The sequence below is a fragment of the Scyliorhinus torazame genome, chromosome 5 (assembly GCF_047496885.1).
Source record: "Scyliorhinus torazame isolate Kashiwa2021f chromosome 5, sScyTor2.1, whole genome shotgun sequence".
NCBI lineage: Eukaryota > Metazoa > Chordata > Chondrichthyes > Carcharhiniformes > Scyliorhinidae > Scyliorhinus > Scyliorhinus torazame.
The window spans coordinates 110,131,021-110,150,048 of record NC_092711.1 but is presented as its reverse complement, the minus strand read 5'-3'; the positions used below and the strand labels follow the sequence as shown (position 1 = coordinate 110,150,048).

Below are 19,028 nucleotides of genomic sequence, written 5' to 3'. Positions count from 1 at the left end.
ACCATGGTTTCTTGTTCAGGAAGTTTGTGTGTTCTGTTCTTTTTCCTTGGTTGATGTAGTAATTTGTGTTCTAAAATATGTTCCTTTATCTACAGAGTGTTTTGAAGTACCAAATTGTGAATGAATTGTTAGTGAATCTTTACGATTCTGTATTGCTAAAATAGAAATATGGTTTGGATAATAGGGATAAGTCTGAAGAATACTTTTATTGGGCAGTTTAGAAGAATTGTCTATTCTGAGTGTAGATTTTGTCAGGAAAAGTGACCAGTTTTTATTTTTCAAGGAAAGGTTGCCACCGCCAGGAGAACCCCATCAAGGAGAACTTTATTCGCTCCAGGCTAAGGAACCCCGCCATGTCGCTAACCCAGGTCTCCACACTCGGGGGTTTCGAGTCCCTCCACATTAACAGAATCCGTCTCTGGGCTACCAGGGAGGCAAAGGCCAGTACCTCGGCCTCTTTCGCTTCCTGTACTCCCGGATCCTCCGACACCCCAAATATCGCTACTGTTGGACTCACCTTCACCCGAGCGTCCAAAACCCTAGACATCACCCTTGCAAACCCTTGCCAGAATCCTTTAAGCGCCGGGCATGCCCAAAACATATGGGCATGATTCGCCAGACTCCCCGCACATCTCGGGCACCTGTCCCCCACCCCAAAAATCTACTCATTCTTGCCGCCGTTATATGTGCCCGATGCACCACCTTAAATTGGATGAAGCCGAGCCTGGCACATGATGAGGAGGAGTTCACCCTGCCCAGGGCATCGGCCCACAGGCCCTCATCCAGCTCCTCGTCCCACTTATCCTTCAACTCCCCCACTGAGGCTTCCTCTACCTCCTGCAGCTCCTGATATATGTCCGACACATTCCCCTCCCCTACCCAGACGCCAGACACCACCCTATCTTGGATCCTACGTGGGGGCAGCAGCGGAAATGTCCCCACCTGTTTTCTAAGAAAGTCCCGAACCTGGCGGTACCTGAACACATTCCCCGGGGGCAGGCCGAACCACTCCTCCAGCGCCTGCATGCCAGGGAAAGTCCCGTCTACAAACAGGTTCCCCATCCTTCTAATAACTACCCTATACCAGCCTTGGTACCCCCCATCCACTCTACCCGGAGCAAATCTGTGGTTATTCCGTATCGGGGTCCACACAGAGGCCCCCTCCTCTCCCCTGTGTCTCCTCCACTGCCCCCAGATGCTCAGTGCCGCCGTCACCACCGGGCTTGGTGTATCACGCCGGCGAGAATGTTGTGCGGAGCCGTGACAAGTGCCGTGCTAAGTTGAGCCTGTGCAGGGCATCCCAGTCCCCGGCCACTTGTATCCCCAAGTATCGAAAGCTCCTCTCCACTATTCTGAGCGGGAACTCCCTCGGTCTCTCCTCCTGGCCCCTACCGTGGACCACGAACAGCTCACTCTTTGCCACGTTCAACTTATACCCGGAGAACCTCCCAAAGTCCCCCAGGATCCGCATGGCCTCCCCCATCCCCTCTAACAGGTCCGAAATATACAACAGCAGGTCATCCGCGTAGAGGGAGACCCGGTGTTCCCTCCGATCCCTCGAAGTCCTGAGCGCAAGGGCCAACGGCTCAATTGCCAGGGCAAACAGCAACGGGGACAGGGGTCACCCCTGTCTCATCCCCCGGTGCAACCTGAAATATTCCGACCTTAGCCGGTTTGTGGACACACTCGCTACAGGGGCCTGGTACAGCAGCTTGACCCACCCTATAAATCCCTCCCCGAATCCAAACCTGCCTAGCGCCTCCCACAGATACTCCCACTCCACCCTGTCAAAGGCCTTCTCCGCGTCCATCGCCTCCACCTCCGAGGGCATCATGAAGATATTCAGGAGCCTCCCGTCTGGCCCTCCCCAATCACTCCCGGGACACAGTCCTCTATTCTGGTGGCCAGAATTTTTGCCAACAGCTTGGCATCTACGTTCAGGAGCGATATCGGCCTGTAGGACCCACACTGAAGCGGATCCTTCTCCTTCTTCAGGATGAGCGAGATCAATGCCTGCGGCATTGTCGGAGGGAGGGGTCCCTTTCTCCTTTGCCTCATTGAAGGTTCTCATCAGGAGCAGGCTCAGCAGCTCCGAGAACTTCTTATAAAATTCCACAGGTAAACCGTCCGGGCCCGGGGCCTTGCCCGTCTGCATGCCTGCCAGCCCCCTGACTACCTCTTCCAACTCAATCGGAGCCCCCAGTCTCTCCACCCGCTCGGATTCCACCCTTGAGAACCTCAACCGGTCCATGAACTGCCTCATCCCTTCCCCCTCCCCGGGGGGGTTCCGACTCGTATAACTTCCCGTAGAACTCCCTGAAGACTTCATTAACCCTCTCTGGGCTCAGCACCATGTTGCCTTCCCTATCCCGCACTTCCCCAATCTCTCTGGCTGCCGCCCTCCTGCAAGCTGGTGCGCCAGCATCCTGCTCGCCTTCCCCCCATACTCATAAACTGCCCCCTTCGCTTTCCTCAGCTGCGCCTCCACCTTCCCCGTGGTCAGCAAGACAAACTCCGTCTGTAATTTCCGGCACTCTTTCAACAGCACCCCTTCTGGGGCCTCCGCGTACCTCCTGTCTACCCTGAGTATCTCTCCCACCAGTCTCTCCCTCTCCTCTCTATGGGACCTAATGGAGATTAACTCTCCCTTAACGACCGCCTTCAGAGCCTCCCAAACTACTGTCACCGTCACCTCTCCTGTGTCATTCGCTCCCACCTAAGTCTCAATACTCCTCATCCACCCGCACACCTCTTCGTCCGCCAGCAGCCCCACATCCAGTCGCCAGAGAGGGCGCTGACCCCGTTCTGCCCCCAGTCGCAGGTCCACCCAGTGCGGGTCCGAGACCGCAATGGCCGAGTATTCTACCCCCTCCACCCTCAGGATCAGCGCCCTACTCAACACAAAGAAGCCTTTTCATGAATAGACTTCATGGACATGGGAGAAAAAGGAAAACTCCTTCGTCCTTGGCCGCGTAAACCTCCAGGGGTGTGTCCCCCCCCCCCCCAATCTGGCCCATGAACTCCTACAAGGCCCTGACCGCCGCCGGCCTCTTTCCCGACCTGGACTTGGAACGATCCAAGCTCGGATCCAAGACCGTATTAAAGTCCCTTCCCATTATCAGGTGACTTATCTCCAAGTCCAGGATCCTACCCAACACGCAGTCCACATCGTCCCAGTTCGGGGCATATACATTCACTAACACCTCCCGGGTCCCCTGCAGCTTGCCACTCACCATTATATACCTGCCCCCCTTGTCCGCCACGATGCTCCCCGCCTCAAATGCCACCCGTTTACTGACCAAAATGGCCACTCCTCTGGTCTTGGCGTCTAACCCCGAGTGAAACACCTGTCCCACCCATCCTTTCCTCAGCCTCGTCTAGTCAGCGAGCTTTAAGTGGGTCTCTTGCAACATGGCCACGTCCGCCTTCAACCCCATCAAATGCGAGAACACGCGGGACCGCTTGACCGGCCCATTCAGGCCCCTCACGTTCCACGTGATCAGCCTGGTTGGGGGGGGGGGGGGGATCCCGCCGACTAGCCATCTCCCTTTTTCGGCCAACCGCGTGCCCCCGCCTCCCTCCTCCAGCTCTCCACCCGGCGGCCACCCCGCCTGACTCTCCATCCATACACCTCACCTGGCTCCCCTTCAGTCAGCAAAGCAGCACCCCTTCCCCCCCCCCCCCTCCACCCCCAAAACCCCCTGCACCCCCCCACCCCCAAAACCCCCTGCACCCCCCACCCCCAAAACCCCCTGCACCCCCCCAAAACCCCCTGCACCCCCCCAAGCATCCACTTAGCTCTTGTTTCCCCGCCATTGTGCTTCCGTCAGTCATCTCACCCATGTTGACCCTGGCCGCTCCCACCTCTATATACCAACTTTTAACTTGTTGCCTCCTTTGGGTCCCCCCCTCCCCCCCCCCCCCCCGTCCCCACAGCGGTAGAGGGGCAAGTGCCCTCTGGGACCTCCCCGTGCGCCGGACAACCCGTCCCGGGCATTTCCCACCCCCTAGCACCGAACACCTGGAGAACAAAACACCTGGAAAAGAAACAACAAAACCACCAACCAAACTAGGGCAGACAAGCCCATAAACTTATGCTTTACCCGCCGTCCTCCCCTCAGTCCCTCCCCACCCGCACATTTCACCCTCATACAAGTGTCCCTTAGTTCAGGTCCAGCTTCTCCTGCCTGATCAATGACCACGCCTCGTCCGGCGTATCAAAATAGTGGTGCCTGTCCTGGTATGTTACCCACAGTCTCGCCGGGTGCAGGAGCCCAAACTTCACCCCTTTACCATGGAGGACCGCCTTCGCCCGGTTGAAACCTGCACGTCTCCTCGCCAGCTCAGCTCCCAGATCCTGGTAAATTCGGATCTCGCCGTTCTCCCACTTACTGCTCCGCTCTTTCTTCGCCCACCGCAGGACTCGCTCCCGGTTTGCCAAGCGCTGGAACCGTATCACCATCGTCCTTGGTGGCTCGTTTACCCTCGGCTTTCTGGCGAGAGCCCCGTGCGCCCCATCCAGCTCCAAGGGCCACGGGAAGGCCCCCGCGCCCATCAACGTCCCCAACATTGTGGCCATGTACGTGCTCGCGTCCGCCCCCTCCACTCCTTCGGGAAGGCCCAGGATCTGCAGATTATGGCTCCGAGACCTACACTCAAGGTCATCCAGCCTCTCCTGCCATCTCTTATGGAGCGCTTCGTGCGCCTCCACCTTCACCGCCAGGCCCAGGATCTCGTCCTCGTTCTCCGCCACCTTCCTCTTCACCTCCTTGATCTCCTTCTCCTGCGCCTTCTGGGTCACCACAATTCTTTCCATGAAGGCCAGCATCTCAGTTTTCAGCTCCATAAAGCAGTTTTTAAGGAGCTCCTGCTATTCTCTGGCCCACTGGGCCCACACCTCCCGATCTTCTCCGGCCGCCATTTTGTCCTTCTCGACCTTCTTCCCCGGGTTCGCGCGTCTGCTGGCTCCGCTCCTGGTTCTCTCCATGCACCGCCGAGGAGAGCCTCTCCCACGTCCGTTCCTGCGCCGGTCCCTCCCGTCAAGTACCGCCGCCGCTCCTTTTAGCGGCCCGAAAAACCTATCCCGGCGGGAGCTGCCGTTCGTGCGACCTAGCAGGTCATGGCCGCTACCGGAACCTGCTTATGTGTGAATGATATTCATGTGTGTCTGTTTCAAGTGTTGATGTTTTTCTGTCAAAATTGCAATCGCTGAGCAAACAGCTTACAAAACCTGGAGTCATGTTTTTTCTGGCCAGAGGCATGCTTCCAGGATATTTGTGATCAACATGTGGGAATATTAATCCAGATACAAATTCACACATGTAAGAGTGAGATAATTTTAGTTTATTATGATTTATTGGAATTTGGGATATCTAAAATGATTATGGCAAATCCTGTGTTGGATAGATTATGTGTTAAAACTTCTTGTCGGGTTCAAAAAATAATTATTCCTGATGCAAGAAGAATGACAGAAAAAATTCTGAGATCGAGAGAAATAAAAAGTGTGTACAATAGAGAATATTAAAGAAAAGGGGTCCCATGTTTCTTACTCGGTCAAAACAAAGAGAGGCGGTGACGTAATGGTGTCCAGTTGAAAATTTTTACCCCACCCTTTTTTCAAAGAAGCAGAGAATTAATCCATGCCTGTTAACAGCTGAAGATGTATTTATATTTTTACACGAATTGGGAATTACAAATTTTAAGTTTGAATTGTCAGATATGTTCCGATTAATTAACCCATTTTGCCCCAAGCAGAATGGATCTTTTGTGTTTTACTTTCCAGGTAACTGCAAGTGGAACAAGATTTGCAGCAGCTTCAGGAATTTGCGAATTTATTTGATAGAATCATTGCATCGTAGAATCACAATAGTGCGGAAAGAGGCCATTTGCCTATCAGTCTGCACTGACCCTCTGTGGGAGCGCCCTCCCCAGGCCCCCTCTATCCCCATATACCTACCTAACCTACACATCCTTGGATCGTGACCAACACACCTACCCTGCACGTGTTTGGGCTGTGGGAGGAAACCTACACAGGCACAGGGAAAAAGTGCAAGCTCCCCACGGCTAGAGTGGAGCCCGGGTCCATAAGACCATAAGACATAGGAGCGGAAGTAAGGCCATTCGGCCCATCGAGTCCACTCCACCATTCAATCATGGCTGATTTCAACTCCATTGACCCGCTCTCTCCATAGCCCTTAAATTCTTGATTTCTCGAGGAATTATCAACTTCTGTCTTAAAGACACTCAACGTCCCGGCCTCCACCGCCCTCTGTGGCAATGAATTCCACAGACCCACCACTCTCTGGCACTGTGAGGTGGAAGTGTTAAACACCGTGCCGCCCCCTTTGTAAGACTTTCAATTTTGCAGCAATAGTCGGCCTGATTTAAAATCCAGTCAAAGGGTGGGTGGGCATTCAGTGAGAAGTTGTAACACAGAATTGATGGAGAAGCGCGAGGTTGCATTCACCAGTCTTAGACAAGTCTGAGCAACAGCGTCAGCATTAGGTTTGCCAGATTTTACTTGCTCCCTTCCACATACATGGCCATAATAATGGGAATTATTACTTTGCCGTACCAACCCAACAATATGGAGATTCTAAATGATCTGAAGTCTGTTACTCCAACAGGCAATCAGCAGTTGCTGCTGGATAGAGGATATTCTGAACATGGGAAGATTGAAAATGATCTCAGATGCTAGAAGGGCTCCAGGGGAGTGTCTATTACTCAAATGGGCGGCTTACAGTAGTTCAGGACAAGAGGGACAACCAAGTGGGATATATGAACATTGAGGCAGATTGGAGTTGAGGGAGTAAGTAGGGTTGGGGAAGAACGATTAGAGGAGGCCAATGTGACGACGGGATACGGCAGAGTGAATGAAGAGCCAAGAACAGGATGGGCGATAGGTGAACAAGGCGGGATGAAATTAAAAATGAAATCTATTTGATGGGTAACAAAAACAACGATGATGTAAAAAAAAACATCCAGTTTAGCTGGTGTCCATGGACATAAGGACAAAGCCTATTTTGAAGAAGAGATCCTACAACTTCAGACAAAGAAGAGATGAACTGGACATTAATACAAATCTGAAAGCCAACAACATTGTTGTTCGAATTTGAAACACTTCTGTGATGTGAAAAGACAATGTAATTGAGCAAGTTACCGTAAAACAAATGGGTAATTTAAGACAAAGAACAAACAATCACAATGTTACTGTCTGGAACCAAATGGAAATGTTGATTTCTGTTATAAACATGAAGATATATCATTGGACTGCTAGATAACTCCAGGGCTCATGGTTGGGGTAGGATTAAGTAATTGAGGGTAGACGAATGAGACAGGAAATCAAACCAGGAAATGGGAATTGGAATATTGGGTGCAATTCAATGGAATATTTCAATCTGGCCTTAATATGAAGGGGAAAGTTCAGAGGAGGCTAATACATTGATAAATTTTCTCTTGGTAATGCTTGTGTCCTTGTCTATGCTTTTATTTAAGAGAACAAAAATTTGATACTCTGGCCACCACCCAAGGCATCTGGATCATACGTGGAGAGATGAGCAACAACTTTGAGATCTTTTGATAAGATCACAAAAGGTTCAAGAATGTGTGGTTATGACATTGGGGGCACTGCGTACGTGTGCAGATGAGTTACGTGTGAAGAAACTAATAGGCAGGCTTGCCATTATGCATTGAAGAGCAGGCCCCATGCAGGCACACTACTTGACATGGCCGGAAATGGTAAATGGGGCCAACAGAGAGAAACACCATCATTAAGTGATCAAGGCACTGACACACATTCCATAGAGAAACTGACTTAAAATAATTGGGATAGAATCAAACACACTGTTACCTGTCGAAACGAGCACAATTGAAGTGACAGGGCAAATTATTTGGATAAGAACAAGTAAGGGGCTGCTAGCAAGTAAACCCGATGAGGAATATCCATAAGGTGGATACAGACAATTTGGAGAGCTGGAGAATATTTTAAGTCCATGCATGATGTTATTTTGAATGATATTTGAGTGAGATGATTTGCAAATGGAGAGTGTCCGAGAGAAAGGGGTATCAATCCAATTATTCAGAGATCACATTCAAGTTACAATAGATTGTGGAATAAGATGGAATTTATCACAAGTTATGAAAAGAAAAAAATCAGATTAGAAAAGAAAAACAAAGTGAATTTTCTCCCTGCACAGATCACCCCACTCAAGGGCTAAAGAAAGAAGTGACCAAGAACAATAATGAGATAAGGGGTGGAATAGTAAGATCTCACCCTGCGACAACTGGAACCGTATTATACATCACTCACAAGTTGAAATTACATTTATTTTAGTTTAGTTAACACATAATCTGTGTATGGCAACTCAACATGATTTTATAGTCAATTTTGGATCAAAAGCTTATCCCATGACCCGGTCTTAGCATCACGCTCAAAATTGACAAGGAAGAAAGAACATATGGCCTTAAGACAGTGATGTGAGACGTCAAGGATGAACAATTACTGGTGCAAACTATCAGATCAAAGAAGTAAACGTGCCATTACTGCACGACAAGTTTTTCGCTTTGTTTTTTTAAAAAATGGTGCTGCAAAGACAGCCAAAAAGTTAATAAACTGGCAGTCATCATGGAAAAGGTAGCAAATGACACCTCAACAGCCTTGTTCAGGATTTCCTCTGAAATGCGAGCTATCCGACCTGTGGCCTTGCAAATTCGAATAGCTCTGGATTATATTCTCACCAAGAAAGGTGGACATGTGCCCTGATCGGATCGGAATGTTGTACTTAGATTCCAGATCACTTCAAAGAGATCATTAATTTGGCAAAATACATTAAAAGTGAGGTTGAAAATCTCAAAAAACCCGAGTCCAGCACTCTTCGAGTTGGGATGTGGAGTGGTTGGGATTCTTAGGAGTTTCAGTGGTACAAAGCCTGGTTATGTTCTTTGTAGGTTTTTTTGCGATATATCTTGTATTTGTGATAATCAAATGTATCTGTAAAAGAATGTCAAAAACGCCGAGTCAGAAATGAAGGGTGCTTACTATTAATTTCTCATCAAATACTGCAAATGTGTTCATTTTTATGGCACTTGTTTCTGTGCTTTACTTTGTACTATTGTAATTGGTCTATTCGATTTTTATTTTGAATAATCGAAAGGGGAGAAATGATAGATTACAGATTTATTGATTCACTGATTTATTTAGTTGGAACCATTAAGAATTGATGCAGTATAATTTTTTAATTCAGTACTTAGACAGAAAATGGAATGTCCAAAAAGCCAAATCCCGAGTCGCCACACTCCGGTGCCTGTTCGGGTACACGGAGGGAGAATTCAGAATGTCCAATTCACCTAACAGCACGCCTTTTGGGACTTGTGGGAGGAAACCGGAGCACCCAGAGGAAACCCACTTAGACATGGGGCGAACATGCAGACGTCGCACAGACAGTGACCCAAGCCGGGAATTGCACCTGGTTACTGCCGCAGTGAAGCAACATTGCTAACCACTGTGCTACCATGCCACCCTGAAACATGGGTTCAGATAAAAATATGAGAATTGCTGTACAAAGCTCACATTCTTTCAAAAAAATGTGCATAAAAGCCTTTGTAACGTAGAGACCATTGTTCCACAATACATTTAGTAATAAGAAAGTATTGTAGTCTTAGCAACAGGAGAAGAATGTACAAGAGTCTTAGAAACAAGCAAGGTTAATGCAGAACACCTTATCTTTGTAGAATTGGTACACGTGACGGGCACATATAGACATTTAATTAAGTTGATAGACAATGAATCTTAAGTACTGACCAATGCCCGGATAACAAATCATGTTCTGTGACAGATAGTTGTTTGAATAAATCAGAGAGCCTCACTCAGCTGAGAATTAGAACCAATGAGTGTAAATAAGGGGTTCGACCATTGATAAGAATTTCTTTAAAAATAAGGATTCATGATTAAAGTTTTTGTTCTGAATCTATGCTCTTAATAAATTCTGAACCATCTATTGATTTTTGAATGTTTTCGTTAAACTCTCTTTATGTTTTGCTGTATTATTTGATCTGAGTTTTGATTTATTTTTATTTAAGAGAATCAGGGTGAATAATTAGCAATAAAGTTGTATTTTTTGGACACCTCCAATTCTTATTTTGAAGATAAATAAAAGATTGTAACATGGCAAGTTTGATCAAAGTATTCAAAGTGAATTGAATTTCTATCTGAAAAGAAAGAATATACAAGGTTACGGGGATAAGGCAGGGAGTGGGGCTAGGTAGAATGTTCTTTCAGAGAGTCAGCACAGACTCGATGAGTCGAATGGGCTCCCCTTGAACTGTAACGACTCTGTAGTTCTGTCAGCACAGGTCCTCCCTCATCAGCACTGGAATTGAAACTCCGATCATGACATTAACACCAGAACCACAATGGAATTTCAGAAAACTGGGAAATCCTCTGAAAGGCAACTGACACCAACATCAGGTGAATTTCACCAACCAGCCAAAGTCTTCAACAGATTGATAGGATTGATGAAAGCTCGGAGTTTAATCTGGGAGACGGTGAACCAGAGGAAAACAGAAACCAACCTGACTTGGACTTACATCGGCATTAATTCATTGTTGCCGGGTGATAATCCTGTAACTCGTTAGCTCATACCATTGTGAGAGCACCTTCACCACTCCGATTGCAGCAATTGACTAAACATCACCATCAAGGGAAACTGCTGATTATCAGTCGATTGTTTCAATTCTTTCATGGGATGTGATCATTTGTTGTCCATCCCTAATTGTCCTTCCAAAGTTGGGGATGAGCTTCCTCCATTAATCGCTGCAATCTAAGTATTGTTGGTGTACCTATAGTGCTGCTAGGAAAGGAATTCAGCCCAGAGACAGTGAAGGCGCAACAAAATACCTCCAAGTCAGAATGGTGTGTGGCTTGGAAGGGTAATTGCAGGTTGTAATGTTCCCGTGCTCCTGCTGTCCATATTCTTGTAAGTTAGGGGGTTTGGAAGGTGCTTGCAGAAGAGGCTTGGTGAGTTGCTGGTTATGCTAGCGATGCCCATTTCCCAATAATAAATTTTCAAAATATTGTAGACATAAAAAGTCTCAACAGAAATAGATTTGCTGACTTTAAACACAGCCTTTAATTGGTCTGTGTTTTTAGACTCAGTTCTCAGAGCAACATCTGTAACAAAACAAAATAAAACACGATCAACATCTTGGGGCTGCCATTGACCAGAACCTGAATTGGACTAGCCATATAAATAGCATAGCTACAAAAGCAGGTTAGAAGCTAGGAATTATGTGGCAAGTAACTGTCCAACGTCTACAAGACACGAGTCAGGAGTGTAATGGAATACTCTCCACTTGCCTGTGTGAGTACAGCTCCAACAACACTCAAGAAGCTTGATACTATCCAGAACAAAGCAGTCCATTTGCTTGGCACCTAATCCACAAACATCTACTCCCTCCAGCACAATGGCAGCAGTGTGTACCATCTACAAGATGCATTGCAGAAATTCACCAAGGCTTATGCAGCACTTTCCAAACCCACATCCACAAAGGATAACGGCAACAGACACAACGAAATCCCCTCTCCTGGAAATTCCTCTCCAAGCCACTCATCCTAAATTAGAAATATATCGCTGTTCCTTCACTGTCGCTGAGTCAAAATCCTGGAACTCTCTCCCTAATAGCACTACGGCTGTACCTACACCATATGGACTGCAGCAGTTCACCAAGGAAGCTCGCCACCACCTGCTCAAGGTCAATTATGGATGGGTAATAAATACTGGCCTAGCCAACGACGCCAACATCAAATGAATGAAATTTTAAAAAGCAGAAACACTGCAGATGTTGGAATATCAAAATATAAAGAGCGAATGTTGGACATACTAATCAGATTAGACCGCATCTTTGGAGAGAAATGAACAGAAACGAGGCCTTCTGTGCTCAATGGACACCAAAGGGCTTGGACTGCTTTATCGACCCGTCAGTTTTCACGTTTTGATTTGATGTTTTAAGTTTCTGTTCCTCTTTTTGGGCTATGCTCCGTTTGTTCTTTGTAGGAACGGCCCCCTTTAATTTATCTCTAAATTAATTTAGTTCTTCTATTTAGTTGATTGGGCCCTAAAATAAAACAGCAATATTATAGGTTCAGGTCTGATCTGCGGTCAGCCTCCAATAAAACAGCTGATGAATGGTAGCCACAGTCCCCACAATCCTCCGCGGCCCAGTAACCGCTCTATCCAGTTTGCTCATTGCCCAGGCGCTGAGTGCGCATGATCCAGGGCCAGCCAGCCGCGAGGCATTCTGGGTGATCCTATTGTTCCAAGTCGGAAGGAACCGGGAAACTGGCGCAGATGGGCTGCAGTAAACTGGTAAAGATATGGAACCCCAGTGGGATCGATGGAGCCAGCTCTGGACGGGGAGAGTTTCTCAATCCCGAGTGAATGCCGCAGGCCGAAATAAGACCCTGCGGTACCGAGTTTGTGGCTTCGGGTCCGGTGCCTCTGATCAGGTCCGGGTGAACGGCCGCCATCTTGGTTCAGCGAGGAGAAGAGCGCATGCGCTGGCGTCAGGGTGACGTAAGAGAATGAGCAGGACTTTCAGGGGTCTCTTTTCCAACTGGGTCCTAATGCCCGGGCGAGTCCTAATGGCGACCGGTTTTTAAGAGCTTAAATCGATAATTGGCAGCACGGTAAGCACCGTGGTTAGCACTGCTGTCTCACATGTTCGAATCCGAGCTTGGATGGCTGTCTTTGTGAAGTTTTCACTTTCTCCCGTGTCTGCTTGGGTTTCTTCCCACAGTCCAAAGATGTGCAGGTTTGGTGGGGTTGTGCAGATAGGGTGGGGGAGTGGGCCGAGAGAAGGAGCTCTTTCAGAGGGTCGGGGCAGACTCGATGGGCCGAATGGCCTGCACGGTGGAGATGCTAATGTGGAGGTTACAGCCCCAGTATCGTTACCGGAAGAGGCTGCTCCTAAATGCTTTGTGATACGTTAACTCCACATTCCTAGCTTTGCTGCTCAGAGGGGACTGTGCTAGTCGGAGCAGAGGGTCTGCTCCTGGATCTGTTGAAAACAGCAATTTGTAAATCCAGATGGGTGAGCTCTATGGGGGAGAATGTAGGGCTTCCTCTGACTGCTGGCCTCTCTTCCGTGGTCTTTTCCATGTTTACGTAGCCCTGGAACGGAAACATGAGGTGTCCACCAGTACACTTGATACCTTCCACAGCTGTTGGTACCTCAGGGTGCAGAGTGCTTCTGAGACACGGAAAACAACATTCTGGTTTAGTGAAAAAGTTTTCCATGTTTTTGTTGTGATTTTGCCTTCTTTTACTTTCATTGGGCAACATATTTGGGGAAATTAGAATTATTTGTTCTGAATTTCTATCCTGGGCAGACAGTGATACTGACACAGTCAACTCCTTTTACAGGGGATTGGAAGGAGAGGATTTGACACATTCATCATGAGTTAGCCTTTGAATGTGGGAAAGGATCTGAAACATCAGTGTGACTGGAAAAGCACCGAGACCCACACAACACACACCCGAGTGAGAGAGTTCCAGTGAACTGACAGTGGAGAGAGCTTCAACTATTACACAGCCTGAAAAAAACATCACATCATTCACAGTGAGGAGACACTGTACAATTATTCTCTGTGTCCACAAGGCTTTAACTGATTACCCAATCTAGTGGCACCATGGTGAAACAGTGGAAATGTGTAGACTGTGGGAAGCGTTTCAGATCCCCATCACAGCTGGAAATTCATAAACGCAGTCACACTGGAGAGAAGTTATTCACCTGCTCCACCTGTGGAAAGGAATTCACGCAGTCATTCTGCCTAACGACACACCAGCGAATTCACACCGGAGAGAAACCCTACGATTGCTCTCATTGTGGGAAGAGCTTCCGGTCTTTATCCAACCTCACTGAGCATCTACGGGTTCACACTGGAGAGAGACCATTCCACTGCTCTGAATGCGGGCAGAGATTCACTTGTTCTTCCCACCTCACTCTACACAAACGTGTCCACACTGGTGAGAGGCCGTTCGTCTGCTCAGTGTGTGGGAAGGGATTTATTAAATCGGCGACCCTTCTTGAACACCAGCGTGTTCACACTGACGAGAAAGCATTCACCTGCATGGAGTGTGAGAAGAGTTTCAGTCGTGCAATTAGTCTTCGGGATCACCAGCGAATTCACACAGGGGAGAAACCCTTTACCTGCGCTGAATGTGGGAAGGGATTTGCTTTGAAATCGCAGCTTCGGTCACATAAACTTGTTCACACTGATGAGAGACCATTTCAATGTTCTGACTGTGAAAAGAGCTTTAAAAGCAGAAGAGATTTGACGATTCACCAGCGAATCCATTCCGGGGAGAAGCCGTTCACCTGCCCCGTGTGTGGCAGAGGATTCACTCGGACATCCGGTTGTCTCAGACACCAGAGAGTTCACATGTGATTACAGGGATTGGATTTCTACACCCAGGAATGAACCATGTTATTCTGACAGTTCAGATTTATTTCCTTTGATGTTAAACTCCAGCCCAGTTAATGGAATTAATAGAATGGACCTGAATTGTCTTTGATTTGTCGAAGATAAGAGGAGACTGATTGATGTCCTCTTGCCGACTATTCCATTGTTGGGTCTTTTTTCCTTTGTTAATGGAAGATTTGTATTTATAAAGCGCCTTTCACAACTTCAGGCTGTCCCAAAGTGCTTTACAGACAATGACGTTCTTTTGAAGTGTAGTCACTGTCGTAATGTAAGAACAAAGAAAAATTACAGCACAGGAACAGGCCCTTCGGCCCTCCAAGCCTGCGCCGATCTAGATCCTCTATCTAAAACTGTCGCCTATTTTCTAAGGATCTGTATCCCTCTACTCACTGCCCATCTTAAATGACGCTATCGTAGCCACCTCTACCACCTCTGCCGGCAATGCGTTCCAGGCACCCACCACCCTCTGCGTAAAGAACTTTCCATGCATATCTCCCTTAAACCTTTCCCCTCTCACCTTGAACTCGTGACCCCTAGTAATTGAGTCCCCCCTCTGGGGGGAAAAAGCTTCTTGCTATCCACCCTGTCTATACCTCTCATGATTTTGTAGACCTCAACGAGGTCCCCCCGCAACCTCCGTCTTTCTAATGAAAATAATCCTAATCTACTCAACCTCTCTTCACAGCTAGCGCCCTCCATACCAGGCAACATCCTGGTGAACCTCCTCTGCACCTTCTCCAAAGCATCCACATCCTTTTGGTAATGTGGCGATCAGAACTGTACGCAGTATTCCAAATGTGCCCGAACCAAAGTCTTGTACTGTAACATGACCTGCCAACTTTTGTACTCCATACCCCTTCCGATGAAGGAAAGCATGCCGTATGCCTTCTTGACCACTCTATCGACCTGCGCAGCCACATTCCAGGTACAATGGACCTGAACAGCCAGATCTCTCTGTACATCAATTTTCCCCAGGGCTTTTTCATTTACCGTATAGTTCGCTCTTGAATTGGATCTTCCAAAATGCATCACCTCGCATTTGCTCGGATTGACCTCCCATCTGCCTTTTCTCCGCCCAACTCTCCAATCTATCTATATTCTGCTGTATTCTCTGACAGTCCCCTTCACTATCTGCTACTCCACCAATCTTAGTGTCATCTGCAAACTTGCTAATCAGACCACCTATACCTTCCTCCAGATCATTTATGTATATCACAAACAACAGTGGTCCCAGCACGGATCCCTGTGGAACACCACTGAGCACAGTTCTCCATTTTCAGAAACTCCCTTCCACTACTACTCTGTCTCCTGTTGCCCAGCCAGTTCTTTATCCATCTAGCTAGTACCCCATGAGACTTCACTTTCTCCATCAGCCTACCATGGGGAACCTTATCAAATGCCTTACTGAAGTCCATGTATATGACATCTACAGCCCTTCCCTCATCAATCAACTTTGTCACTTCCTCAAAGAATTCTATTAAGTTGGTAAGACATGACCTTCCCTGCACAAAACCATGTTGCCTATCACTGATAAGCCCATTTTCTTCCAAATGGGAATAGATCCTATCCCTCAGTATCTCCTCCAACAGCTTCCCTACCACTGACGTCAGGCTCACCGATCTATAATTACCTGGATTATCCCTGCTACCCTTCTTAAACAAGGGGACAACATTAGCAAATCTCCAGTCCTCCGGTACCTCACCTGTGTTCGAGGATGCTGCAAAGATATCTGTTATGGCCCCAGTTATTTCCCCTCTCACTTCCCTCAGTAACCTGGGATATATCCCATCCGGACCTGTGGACTTGTCCACCTTTAATGCCTCTAGGAATACCCAACACATCCTCCTTATGCCGACTTGACCTAGAGTAATCAAACATCTATCCCTAACCTCAACATCCGCCATGTCCCTCCCCTCGGTGAATATCGATGCAAAGCACTCGTTAAGAATCTCACCCATTTTCTCTGACTCCACACATAACTTTCCTCCTTTGTCCTTTGAATGGGCCAACCCTTTCTCTCGTTACGCTCTTGCTCCTTATATATGAATAAAAGGCTTTGGGGTTTTCCTGTAGGAAATGCAGCAGCCAGATTGTGCACAACAGGCTCCAACAAACACAAATAAGATGCTGGAAATACTCAGCAGGTCAGGCAGCATCTGTAAAGCAAGAAAGTGAGTTCAAAACCGAACTATGATTATGACCAGATTATCTGCTCAGTGCTCATCACCGAGGGCTTTATATTGAGCAGTCAACCCGAGAGAACTTCCTCCTTTGAAATATCATCAGCAGAACTTTTACGTCCAGCTGCAAGAGCAGATGGGGTGAAATTGGAAGGTTTCCTCTGAAAGACATTGCAGTATTCCCTCAGTACAGTGCTGTATTCCCTCAGTACATTGCTGTATTCCCTCAGTACATTGCTGTATTCCCTCAGTACAGTGCTGTATTCCCTCAGTACAGTGCTGTATTCCCTCAGTACAGTGCTGTATTCCCTCAGTACAGTGCTGTATTCCCTCAGTACATTGCTGTATTCCCTCAGTACATTGCTGTATTCCCTCAGTACATTGCTGTATTCCCTCAGTACAGTGCTGTATTCCCTCAGTACAGTGCTGTATTCCCTCAGTACAGTGCTGTATTCCCTCAGTACAGTGCTGTATTCCCTCAGTACAGTGCTGTATTCCCTCAGTACAGTGCTGTATTCCCTCAGTACTGTGCTGTATTCCCTCAGTACAGTGCTGTATTCCCTCAGTACAGCATCGGAATACCAGCTGGATTTTATGGTCATGTTTCTGGAGGTGAAGTTGAACCCACATCATCCTCACTCAGAGATGGGAATGTCACCACTGAACAATAACACCTCGTCATTAACTCAAGATTATTTCCGTTCTCACATATTTGGTTGTTCTCCTGAAAACATTAACCCATTGGGCTCTCGGACAAAGCCAAATGGATTTGACAGGCGATGCTGGTTTCCAGGGTTTGTGCTGATGCTACAGCAAGAGATCAAGAAGGTTTTTATTTCTGAATTCAAGAACTGGCATCAAGTATCATAACATGGTGACAATTTGAACTCAAGGCTTTGCCTTTCAAAGACTTTGGCCTTAACCATTCAGGCCATTTGTTACTTTCTGAGAGAAAGAGCTTGAGATGGGAGAGATGGAACTTGCCTCCAAACCAATTGCCAAGACTTCTGATTCTGATGTAAAAATACCATTTAAAATCAGAGTCTGCATAATTGTTGCCAAAATTGATAAAGTAAAATTATAGCTTTTCTATTTCAAACTTCGAAAGGGAGATTTACCTGAAGCTGAGGGGGATTATCAAATATTCAGAACAAAACCTGATGACAAACGGTCTGGGTGGTTCCCGGGAATCGGAAAAGAAAGTTTCATTTGGGGAAATAAATTGAAGATTAAGAAAACCCGCCAGCCCCACAATACTGCAAATTGAATTTGAACTAATTTTGAAAATAAAAAACATATAAACTGTTGATACCTGGAATCAAATTGGAATGTCTGCTTCCTGTTTTAAAGATAGTAGGAGTATTGGATAGTAACGTTTCTCTAAGCCTCATGAATGAGATATCTAATGGGATGTGTAAAATTGTATAAGAGGAAGTGATTGAGCACAGGAATAAAGTTAAGGAAAAATAACCCCACTGAATGGGAATTGGAATACCTCACTGTGGGTGTAGTTCAGTGGAATATATCGATGTGGTATTGATGTACATTTTAATGAAAGGAAAGTGTAGATGAGACTAATAAATTGATGGCTCTCGGAGATGTTGTATCCTCGTGGATGAACTTTCAAAGAGAATTGCATTTGATAAACTGGCCACTGCCTAAGACATTGAAGCATTCAGGGGGAGATGAGCAAAGATCTTTACAGACACATATAAGTGGGACTGGGCAGTAAGTTTCAGTAGAAATGATACATTTTCAGGTGAGCTACATTTTATATTTACTGAAGTAAGCTAATAAGATCAAGGAAGCCATTGTGAAACTTAACATTTAAATGAAAAGGGCATTTTGTATTCAGCAATTGATCGATTGTATTAATCAATGATGTGTATTAATTATTCACTAGTCAGAAACAAATTATTAATTAAGTAGTGTGCCTCAGTTGATTTTAATTGATGATTTAATAATCTGTTAGTGGTTGTGTTAAAAGACTTGGTTGTACCTAAAACTGTGTAAGCCTGTTTTAAATTCTATATTACAGCTTCTGTGAGAAGGAATGTATGATCTGACATGGTGGTTAGCAACGAGTCTTCATACCCTTGGTAACCTTATTTGGTGATGGGAGGGATACATTAAACATTCCCATTGTATCCCGATCTGCGACATTTACCCAAATGGTTGAAACCCAATCAAACCGATTCAGGTATGAAATTGACCAACCATTGAGTTCTAATCAGTTTATTCAAACTGTGGGAGGATCTACTTAGGTACTTCAAACCCGAGGAGAAGGTCTGTTGCCAGCCAAGTACTGGAATCCCCAAAGCAAGGTTCCCATCAGAATTGTTGTCTAAGAAGGGGTACAAGAGGGATTA

The 19,028-nt window shown here is 46.7% G+C and overlaps 1 protein-coding gene and 1 long non-coding RNA gene across 2 annotated transcripts in view; one reads left to right on the top strand and one right to left on the bottom strand.

Annotated features, from left to right (window-relative positions):
* Positions 1 to 18,725, top strand: part of LOC140417854 (uncharacterized) — a 98,891-nt gene extending 80,166 nt beyond the window's left edge. Inside the window, exons 3-4 of the mRNA XM_072501298.1 lie at positions 10,423 to 10,620; positions 13,673 to 18,725. Of these exons, the coding sequence (XP_072357399.1) occupies positions 10,423 to 10,620; positions 13,673 to 14,443 (969 nt within the window). The 3' untranslated portion in view covers positions 14,444 to 18,725. The remainder of the gene's footprint in view (positions 1 to 10,422; positions 10,621 to 13,672) is intronic.
* LOC140419417 (uncharacterized) lies at positions 7,820 to 12,672 on the bottom strand. Its single transcript, XR_011945772.1, has 2 exons — positions 10,585 to 12,672; positions 7,820 to 8,989 (listed from the first exon to the last, which is right to left on the bottom strand). It is a non-coding gene; the product is annotated as an uncharacterized lncRNA (long non-coding RNA).
* Positions 18,726 to 19,028: the final 303 nt, after the last annotated feature.